The 11,358-nt window shown below is 33.1% G+C and overlaps 1 protein-coding gene across 4 annotated transcripts; it reads left to right on the top strand.

Moving 5' to 3' along the window:
- Nucleotides 1-754: 754 nt before the first annotated feature.
- LOC113767328 (probable galacturonosyltransferase 11) lies at nt 755-6,293 on the top strand. 4 transcript variants are annotated; one of them, XR_003468003.1, is made up of 5 exons: nt 756-990; nt 1,084-1,222; nt 1,511-3,267; nt 4,529-4,611; nt 6,038-6,293. XR_003468003.1 is itself a non-coding variant. In XM_027311381.1 (4 exons), exon 3 carries the CDS (start codon nt 1,631-1,633, stop codon nt 3,242-3,244), a length of 1,614 nt encoding a protein of 537 aa, XP_027167182.1. In that variant the 5' UTR covers nt 755-990; nt 1,084-1,222; nt 1,511-1,630; the 3' UTR covers nt 3,245-3,267; nt 4,058-4,512. The 4 variants fall into 4 exon arrangements, 1 of the variants encoding a protein (XP_027167182.1); XR_003468002.1 differs by lacking the exon at nt 6,038-6,293 and adding an exon at nt 5,736-6,004; XR_003468004.1 differs by lacking the exon at nt 6,038-6,293 and adding an exon at nt 5,107-5,609.
- Nucleotides 6,294-11,358: the final 5,065 nt, after the last annotated feature.

The following is an 11,358-nucleotide window of genomic DNA, read 5'->3' on the forward strand; positions in this document are numbered from 1 at the left end:
ATTATGTATTATATATAATATAATACATTATAATGCATTTTTATATTTTTATATAAATATATAAATATATTTATTTATAAATATTTATAAATGTATTATAAATGCATAAATGTATATTTATATAAAAATATAAAAATTATAAATTATAAATTATAATTTATACATTTATATAATATTCATTTATAATTTATACATTTATAATAATATACATTTATAAATATATTTATATTATGTATTATATTATAATACATTTATATATTTTTGTATAAATATATAAATATATTTATTTATAAATATTTATAAATGTATTATAAATACATAAATGTATATAAATATAAAAATTATAAATTATAAAAATACTCAAAAATATGTTTTAAAAATACCTCTAAAAATAATCCAAAAAATCTACAGTAAAAGTTTTTTATATAGTTTTTGAAAAACAACCCCAAAAACAACTAATCCAAACGGACTTGTATTTCAAAAGCGAAATGCTACAGTGCTGTTTTTGAAAAACAACCCAAAAAAAAACAGCTAATCCAATCGGAGTTTTTCAAAAGCAACAATCCAAACGACAATACTAGTTTTTCAAAAACTGCTACAGTGAAATTTTTGAAAAACATCTCCAAAATCAGAGAATCCAAATGGAACCAATTGTTGTGTCATTCACTACAGATATGAGATATCTTTTTACTTCAAAGCATAGTGCCGGGCCATTATAGTCATTTAAGCACACCGAAAATGGAAATTTGAAATTAAATTTTTTTTCATTCTCCATTTGATCGAAGGCCAAGTTCCCACCTTCTCAGCCGACAAACAAATTTCTTCCCCCTACTCACCCCCCTCAATTTTTTTTCATCGGAAATTCTCCTGATTCTTCGACCAAATTTGTAGCCGTTGCTTCCGGCATTATTATCGAAGTGGAACTTGGAGTCAATCGGGAGGAGCACGATTGCTGTTCATCATTACTCATCAAATTCCAGATATTAAAGTGTATAATTATATGTGTTTGCTTTCTTTCATATTAGATTTTGTCAATGTGGAAACCTAATTTTAATTTGTTCAATTTGGGGATTTTAATTGTAGGGTTGAATCTGAGTTTCTGGAGTAGAGAGTGCTCAGTTGGATTGGTCAGAGAAGAGATGAAAGTAGCTAGAAAGAATGCAAGCTAGCTCTGCCCCCGGTACAAGTGATTTGGCATTAGTCGCGACAGCGGCGAGAGTGGGTAAGCTCCAGAGCTTTTCAAATCTGTCATTAGAGTAATTTGTATCCGATTTCTTTGTTTTCATGTTGCGGTCTAAGTTGAATTGCAACATTTCTAAACCTGGTATTTTTGAATAATTTAGAATTTGATGAGTGTGGAATTATGGATTATGGCTGCGAACTTGCTGGTGCAAATGATTGTAGTGGTGGATTATTGATGTGCAACAAAGAAGTTTCTTTGTTTGTGTATTTAAAGCAGTGAATGGAATGGATTGTTCTTGAGTCTTGACTTGAATTATTGAATTTTCAGGTCAAAGACTCCGACTTTCTGAACTTCATTATTGGCTTGGATTTGATCTGAGCCGATGGCAGCTGGCTGTCTTGAACTCTTTATTAGTTAGTGAATTGTGGAAGATTTCGGCGGCAAAAGATGCGGCGGCGGGCGGCCGATTATCGGCGCCCGGTGAGAAGGAAGTTTTCTAGTTGGATCTGGGTGCTTCTTGGGACATTTATGATTGCAGGCTTTGTTTTGTTTGTTTTTCATCATAACTATCAGCATGAGGATCATGCCGAGCAGCAGCCCTTATTGGAGAGAAAGATTGGAAAAGGGCATGTTGCTCATAACAGCTTAAATCTTACAGAGGAAATTTTAAGTGCTAGATCATATGCCAGACAATTAGCAGAGCAAATGACACTTGCCAAGGCTTATGTTATTATAGCAAAGGAGCATAATAACCTTCATCTTGCTTGGGAGCTTAGTTCAAAAATTAGAAGTTGCCAATTTTTACTTTCAAAGGCTGCCATGCAGGACGAACCTATTTCATTAGATGAAGCGGAACCAATAATTAAAAGCTTATCATCTTTGATTTTCAAGGCTCAGGATGCCCATTATGATATTGCAACCACAATGATGACAATGAAGTCTCACATTCAGGCGCTTGAAGAGCGAGCAAATGCGGCATCTGCTCAGAGTACAGTGTTTGGTCAACTTGCTGCGGAATCGCTGCCAAAGAGCTTACACTGTCTGGACATCAAACTCATGCTGGATTGGCTTAAGGACAAGTCGTTACAGGAGCTTGCAGATGAGAAGAGGAATTCTCCCCGACTAGTGGACAACAATCTGTACCACTTTTGCATATTCTCGGATAACCTACTTGCAGTAATGGTCGTTGTCAACTCTACTATCTGTAATGCTGATCACCCAACACAGCTGGTTTTCCACATCGTAACAAATGGTATACATTATGGGGTAATGCAAGCTTGGTTCCTAAGCAATGAGTTCAAAGGTGCTACAATAGAAGTGCAAACTATCGAAGACTTCACTTGGTTTAATGCATCATATTCTCCCGTCATAAAGAACCTACTAGAAAAAGATTCTCGAAAGTACTACTTTGAAGGGTCTGAGGATAGCAATATTGAGCCAAAGTTTCGAAATCCAAAGTATGTATCACTGTTGAATCACCTTCGGTTTTACATCCCAGAGATTTATCCGCAGTTGGAGAAGGTAGTTTTTCTCGACGATGATGTAGTAGTTCAGAAAGATTTGACTCCTCTGTTTTCTTTGGATTTACATGGAAATGTAAATGGAGCAGTTGAAACTTGTCTTGAAGCCTTTCACCGTTATTACAAATATCTCAATTTTTCAAACCCTCTTATCAGTTCCAAGTTTGATCCCCAGGCCTGTGGATGGGCATTTGGTATGAATGTCTTTGATTTGATTGCCTGGAGAAAAGCAAATGTTACAGCAAGATATCATTACTGGCAGGATCAAAATACCGATAGGACTCTATGGAAGCTTGGCACTCTTCCTCCTGGCCTCCTATCTTTCTATGGATTAACAGAGCCACTTGATAGAAGATGGCATGTGTTAGGATTGGGATATGACCTGAATATTGATAACAGGCTGATAGAGAGTGCAGCTGTAATTCATTTCAATGGCAACATGAAGCCATGGCTAAAGTTGGGTATTAGCAAGTATAGGTCTCTATGGGATCGGTATTTGGATCAATCTCATGCTTATCTTCAGGATTGTGCCTCAAGTTGAAATTTACTACCTATACATTACAGGTAATTTACCCAATTAATATTTTAGAATTCTAAGCAATGTAAATGCAATAGTGTACAGTACGATACAGAAAATTTGGGCCTGCCAAGGATTTTTTTTTTGTTTTTATTTCTTCTTTTAATTTTGGTGTCTCGCAAAGGAAAAATGATATTTATAGACTAGGGTGAACCAGATGAGATATGGTATATTGGGATTCATTTGAAAAAAAAGGTTAGTAATGGCATAATTAGAATTGCACTTTGTAGTTTTACATTTTTTTCATTGTTTATTCTTTTGTTAATTGGATGTGCTTAGTTAAATTTGTGTAGCATGAAGACTGATAGTGTTAGGTTTGGTGGGATCTAAATTAATGGATTATCTAATTTTTGTACAAACATTTTAATAGGGGATGCAGTCAACAGATTATTTGTTTGAGTCAAAAGCTTAGAAGTTTGTTGTATATTGGATCTTCTAGATTGGCTTCAGGAAACTAGAAAGGAAAAGAGATGTAATTAGAACATTTAACATGAGCCACCCAATTCATGCTGAAGTATTCGGAAAGTTGTCATATCAAATTAAGAACTACTGTCCTATTGTTTTTAATTGTGATTAGTCTGATATTATTCGGTAGCTTATGTTATTTTCAGTCATTCAGTGTTAACCATTACAAGTTTGGAGCAAAATTATGACTGCATCAATTAGATTAGCATTTAGTCAAAGACGCTTAGGTTTCCTTTAGTAGTTATAGTTTTTTGGTTCTTTATCATCAGGTGAGGTAGAACATCTGAAATCATATTATTTTATTGTTGGCAGAATTTGTAGGATGGCAAAGGACTTGCTCAAATTCATTACTGAGGCCCCTGATGTTCACAAGCCTTCATGACTATCTTGACTTTTCTTTTTCTTCTTTTGAAAATTTTTGTTTAAATACACGTAACATGATTTCTGTGGCTAAATTGCAGTTTTCTTAAGTTACAATTTAGAGGGTTGTAGAATGAGCAGGATGATTATCTACTTTTCATGAGTTGAATGCTCTACTTGGTATCGTTTTGTAACAAGATTTCATCAATTTTTAAATTTCTTTGGTTCAGAATTTAGATGAAAATTTTTTTTGTGATTAGAGAAGTCGAACATGGTAATTTGAACTAAAGATAGAACTTATTTTCTGGCCAGAGTTGGCATGTTCTATAGATGCATATAAACCAAAGTAGTGCGAAACAGAGTCGTATATATTACAAAATTACTTATTTCTCCTGGAATTGATGGAGTTATTGTCATTTTCAGCAATTGAAGCTCTCGATATAGGCTCAGGATTCCTATTAGGATATTGTCGATCTTCCAATCAAGCTGCACTTTTCATTTTTTGGGTAACTTTCTCTCTCTCTCTCTCTGGTAATCAAGCATGCACTTTACTAGAATTTTGCACTTTGTGAATCATCCAGAAAACTGTCATACAATGGTTAATCTGATTTAATAGTTAAGATTTTCATATCTGTTCTCCTTTTATTGGTATCTGGATCTGATTGCAACATGCTTGAATAGAATTTCTGTCTTTATTCAGCCTAATTTGAGTCATGTGTTCCCTTGTAATCTGACAAACGCCACCTTAACCTAATAATTTCTCTGGTTGGAGAGTCTCTGTGCTAGATGTCAATGACACATTCTTGCAATTAGCAATCATGTGTGAGATTGTAAAGAATCACCATGTTTCAAACATTTATCATATATATAATGGCTGCTACTGTTTAGAAAGAGCATTTTCATTGCATCTGTCCTTGGTCAATTAACTTGTAATATCAGACCTTCATATGTCTAGTTAAGAATTTACCTGATGCTTGTTATCTCTATTGTTCATTTAGCAGTTGTTTTTGAGGCTGTTCTATGTCTCTGCTGGCTGCTGCAACAGAATCCTTGGCTACCCTCTTGCTGCCAGACTATAGTTGGCAGCCTGACCTGGAACAGACTTTCTTGAAACATTGAAACAAAGGATATTTGATTTCAAGGCCAAAAACTTCATACCCTTGTTTACGATTTACCTCCAACAAAGTTGTAAACTTACTTATCTTTGCTATCTGGTATGACATAAAATTGAACTTGATCCACCTAAATCACTTGGATAAGTGTAGGATACCAGTTTAAGAGACTTATGTTAAACAATCCTGCGTTGCCTTCATCAGAACTGACTAATTTTATACTAGGTGCCTGCTTGCTTGGAAAGTCAACATAAGAAATTATACAGCTGAGACAGCTGCCTTTGACCATCCAGACTTGCCTTCAATGGGCTTATTAAGCTTTCGTTCTGATTCTATTTTGTCTATCTAGTTCTAGATACTAATGACTTGTCCAGATGAATATCTTAAAAGAATGAGTGGGTTTATTTGGCAAATCCTCAAGTTCTCTTCCCCCCCCCCCCCAAACAAAAAAAAAACCCCCCAACCCCCTCTTCCAATTTTGCTAGTCACCTACTAATTATTGTACTACTTTACTGCAGATACATGTTGTTTATGCAAATTTTTTGAGAGATAAGCAGTAGCAATTACTACTTGACTGAAGAACAAGGGAGATGAAGCTATCTATTGCTTAGAAAGTGTTTCGGCAGTTGACATTTGTTCTGGAACTTATATGTGAAATTTAGGCTACATACTAATAAAAGTATTTGTAGGGTGATGTAGAACTTAAATATGATATTTTGGCAATTTTTTTAATGTAATGGACGTCTTTGGTTATTAATTGGCAAGTTTTGCTGTTTTCTTTTCATTTTTTTTTTTTTATGTAATTGATTAATTCTAGCAGGGTGAGTGTTTCATGCGGGACAAGGAGGATTCCTCCATTGACAACATGAAGTTACTAAACAAAAACCCATGCAGCGGCCACAAAAGTTGTCAACAATCAATAAATATTAGTGATGACCACAAACAAATTTTAGTGACAGCTTTGCTCCAGACATAGACATGTTCCCAAGTCCTCAATGGAAGAGCTATATTAGTTACTTTAGAATAATGGCATCACTAGAATGTAGTTCACTTACGACTTTTAATGTTGTCACTGTGCTCTCTAGTTGGTAAGTGGACGGGTTTGATGGGTTCTCGGTGGGTTGGTGTTAGGTTTTTATTTAAATCGATTATATCTAACTCGTCTAAGTAAATATTGAATTGATGTTGGATTGGATTATATTGGACTAACTCAAATCCATGATTCAATATATCATTTCATATATTTTGATGCATACTACTCTATTTTGATGCATAATACTCTATTACGCACATTTATGTATACAAAATGATTTGTTAACACATGTACATGATTTCATATACATAAATATATATACTAAAATACTTCCATACATATAAATACTCACTTCTTAAGCTCCATGAATGGAAACACATCATTTTCACAGTCACATACATACTAAAACACACACTGACATATTTCAATACATACAAACAGACACATACTAACTTTTAAATTGCTTGGATGGACAAACTAAGAGCAGAAAATCCTTTTGAAAAAGCAAATTGAATCATGTAAAACGCAATCAAAGAAATCACCAAATTGAACTGAAAAATTGTAGAATTCAAGCAAATGAAGTCATCCAAACATATCTTTTTCTTTTCTCTTTGACCAACATCTAAATCAATGTTAGGCAATAAAGATATTTTCCATTTAGTTGACCAAAAACAAAAAAGTTATGCATGCTTTATGGGCAGGAAAGGATAGGCTTGCAAAATGCAAGACATTTTATAAATTATTTAGAATTTTCATTTTTTTATGCATATCGATGGCTTGGAAATTAAATAAAGGAAATGTATTTAAAATTGCATTTATAACTTATTTGAGATGACTAAAAAAATCAATTCGAAATGCTCTCAAGCTGCAAAAGAAAAAGTTATTTCATTTATATAGTATAACGGACAATTTTTACATGTTTTCTAAATTATTCATAAGCTATAAGTTTTTAATATCTTTTGTCCAAATTATGAACTAAAGTTTGTTAAAGGTTCTGCCAACCCCAATAAAAACTTATAATTTTCCATTAAAGAAGTAAATTGGTAAATTTTCAAATACTAAGAGATTTCAAATTGGTTTGTTATGACAATCAAGGAAACATAATAAAAGGGCAACTTTGGCATGAAATTTTCTATACATCCCTATTTGTAGTATTATATTTTGAATTTGATAATGTTACAAAAGTCTGAAAAAAAAGGAGGTAATTGATGTTTTTAATACTTCAGAGGTGCTAGGTAATATTGTTAGAAACCCGAAACCTCAACCAACGTAGCCTATGTCGGAGTACATGGATTCATCTAGGGTAGGAACCTACGGAAGTTCCTACCGTAGGAACGTGCAGTTGGACAGCACAGCTTGGAAGCGGATTTGGGGCAGGGACGGTCATCAGTATGACCGTCCCTGCACGGTTAAGGGCCAAGATTGGCCCTCACAATTTTGTGCGGCTGAGATTACACCATGTAACTCGATTTTCGCGTCAAGTGTGGGGCCCACCACTATCTGTTGTGAAAATACATCGTGTGAAAAAAAAGTTACACGATGTACAAAGAAAGTTACGGCCAGTTGATAATGACTACAATTGGCAGGGACGGTTGCACCTGCAACCGTCCGTGCCCCGAGTCCCTTGGAAGCATTCTCTGCGTCTGAATTCGCGCGGCAGAGCAAAAATATTTGTTTGATGCGATTGTGGCGGCCCCCTCTTGAGAGTTTTAGAGGGGTGATTGTACGAATTTTTTGGGTAATGTGCAATTTCCCAGAGGAGGTTAGCGGAATATGTGTATGGAATTTTAAAATTTGGGCCAATTTTGTACCGCAATCTTTTGTAAAGTTGCATTTGTAATTGTAACTATTGCTCTTCGTAGCATGCCCAGGGTGCCGGTAAACTATTTCAACTAGTGCTAAATGCACACTCGAGTGTGCAATAAATATATGCATAATATCTATGGTGAATAAATTTTGTATAAACTTTTCTTATTGTTAAATCAAACTTTAATCTTTTTCAAAAGAATTTTAATGTCATGGTTTTTCCATTGGTAGTTGTAATCCATAGGGTTGGTTATGTTAAAAAATAAAAAGTTAAAGTAAAACATGTTTATGAATAGTTATCTTGACAACTTGTATTTAAGTAGTTAAAGTAAAAATAGTTTTTATAAGGGTTAAAAATAAAAGTTTATAAAGTGACAACAAATGTTTAGACTAATCCCCCTCCTCTGACTTTTATACAGTAAAACCTCTAAAAATTAATAATCTTGGAACCATACAAATTCTATTAATTTAAAGTGATATTAAGTAGTTAATAAATTAATAATTTATTAATTCATCAAGTGTGCTTACAATTCAAAGAAAACTCATTTAATCAACTAAAGCATTATTTTATTTTATTAAAAAATATAAATTATACTATTAATAAAAGTAGGTTAAAAGGCTAATGAGCATAAATCAATCCATATCCACTTGATTTTGCAAGTATTATTTAATTCTTTTAATGTCTTCAATGTACATACATTACTAATATAATATTTCTATCATCAAGTGATAAAAAAAAAGATTCAGGATTACTAAATGATAGATGTTCACTTCCATTTTATTAAACTGCATACAATGACTCAAGTTAACAGAATTATGTATATAAATGACAAGGAAGTCTCTTTATTATAAACAAACACAAAGTTGTCTTACATATTACATTGTTAAAATATAGCTTTCCATCCAAAAGGTGTTTGTAAATCAACCATGATTGATCAAATGCATAAGTTGATTTAAATTTCAAGAAAAAAAAGCAAATAGACTCATATTTTAGGAAAACATAATATATAATTTTAGTAAATTATTAATTTATCATATGAATCAGACCAAATGGTTATGTAAGGTTTTCAAAAAAAAATTCTCTTATTATTTTATTGAAATTATTAATTTAACTCGTTATCCCAAGTTAGCATCAAAAAAATTATTATTTAATAGAGATTCTTAATTTATCACATATTAATTTATAGTGATTTTACTGTATTGTATAGACATTTGTATAAACATAAATTATTTTTGTACAAATTGGACAAATACACGTACAAGCTCGATAAATTGAGTAAATTCACTTATTGTTCACTAGGTTTGAGCTCACATGAAAGACCTTCTAATTCTTAGACAGTCTAATGTCCAAATGATTGAAATTTTGAATTCGCAGTTCAATATGAAATGCTAATCTTCTCTAAAGATTTTACGGATAAATATTTTAACCATTTCTTTTACTTAATACATGGTATTTGCAAAGCACTGTAGTCAAGTTCAATGTGTTGATTCTAATAAACCTATAAAAAAAATGTGTTGCTTCTGATAATGTGTTTTCATTTATTCTTAAGCATAGCTATATTCGCATTTTGCTTACTTAGTTGTCATGGATGATTTGGAATTAGAATAGCTTAATGTTATGATATATTTTTTATATGGTGAACTTCAAAAACAAATTTGTATAAAGCATCCTCAGAGATCTGAAATTGAAGAAAAGAAAGATCATGTTTGCCTGTTGAAGAAAATCTTGTATGGATTGTCGAGGATAAAATGGTAAAAGTGCATTTTTGTCAAGAAGGTAGACGAAGAATTCCAAAGTAAATAGGGCGAAACATTGGCTCGGGTACAAGGTACAAGATTACGGGCAGTTGTGTAAGGAAGAGCTGTGCTTAGGGATGCATACATACATGGAGAAATGAATTGTTGGATCGGAATATTTAAGAATTATATATTTGGAACAAATGTTATGCATGATTAAGAAAAACATTGAAATGACTGCATTGGATAGAAATTCATTTCCTCCATCTGGCAAATTTCTTTAAATGTGGGTAAAAAGAGAAAAGAAAGTCAGGAAAATATGAATTTTTTTTTCAGGTCGGGAGGCTAATCCCCCAGGTTGGGTAGAACTTTATTCCAAAGATACCCAACAACGGTAGCACGTGAGGGTCGAACTTGAGACCTTGCTATAACTACAGATGACTAGTCCCAACCGAGCTACCCACGGGGCCAGGAAAATATGACTCTTTGACGGGATTTTTCTTCTTACATGCCCGTTCAGACATGACAGGCAAAGGAATTGATTTTTTTTTTTTCATTTAAACATCGCTGCAGCTGTGTCTATTACATACGGCAGCCAAAAAAAAAAAAAATGCAATGAGGTTCAAAAAAATTGCATTGAGGTCATTGCTGTGTTAGAGACACGGCGAGAACTCTTGTACAAGGAGAGAGTCATAATAATGAGGCAATCATGAGCTGATCGATCAAACGATTTACTCGACTCGACGTTGACCAAGTTCAAATCAATCTTGAGCGGTTCATTTAACCAAATGAGTTGAGTATTGATCATTTTAGTTAAGATCGATAGTTTGTCGAGTCTTATCAAGCAGTATAGTGAATTACATATATAAATACTAAGTTCTTGTAAATTTTCATAATACCTCCTTTTTTAATCGAACTTGAATTCCAACTCGATTAGGGTTGAAATTGGTCGAGCCCAAACGAGTCAAATTCGAACATTTCAAAAATCTTAACGAATCAAACTCAATCTACAGAAGTTCAAACTCAATCGAGTTGAGCTTGATATTCAACAATGCTGTATCAAGTTAAGATTGAGTTCGAGTATAGCACTACTCGAGATTGACTCGATTCATTTGCATCCTAAGCACTCTCTCTTGAGATGAGACATTTTTGCGTGCAATTCCATATCTTCCAATGCATCAGCACTAAGCTCATATATTATTTCTCTTTACCTACTTTTTTGTTCACTTTAAAACCTGTACACGTATACAACTAGATTAGAAGAAAGATTTTAGCCAAATTTATTATCCTGGCCTCTTTCTCATAAATATGAAAGCTGAAAGTAAGATTCTCGAATTTCAGATGTCAACTACGGATTGGTGCAAAACATATAATGAAAGGGTAGGTACAAATTTAAATCTTAACAAAGAATTTAATTAAAATTGGATATAATAAGAACAAGAAATCTATACTCAATTCCCAATTCCCTCCTTTTACAAAAATAATGAGTGTGTTTGGATAGAGTCTTATTTAAAATATTATTTGGAATAATTACTGCAACACTTTTTGTGATGTGATGTATGTGA

Source organism: Coffea eugenioides, chromosome 4 (genome assembly GCF_003713205.1).
Source record: "Coffea eugenioides isolate CCC68of chromosome 4, Ceug_1.0, whole genome shotgun sequence".
NCBI lineage: Eukaryota > Viridiplantae > Streptophyta > Magnoliopsida > Gentianales > Rubiaceae > Coffea > Coffea eugenioides.

Bases quoted from the DNA above. Each gene is read 5' to 3' on its own strand.
- LOC113767328 (XM_027311381.1), top strand. From the start codon at position 1,631: ATGCGGCGGCGGGCGGCCGATTATCGGCGCCCGGTGAGAAGGAAGTTT.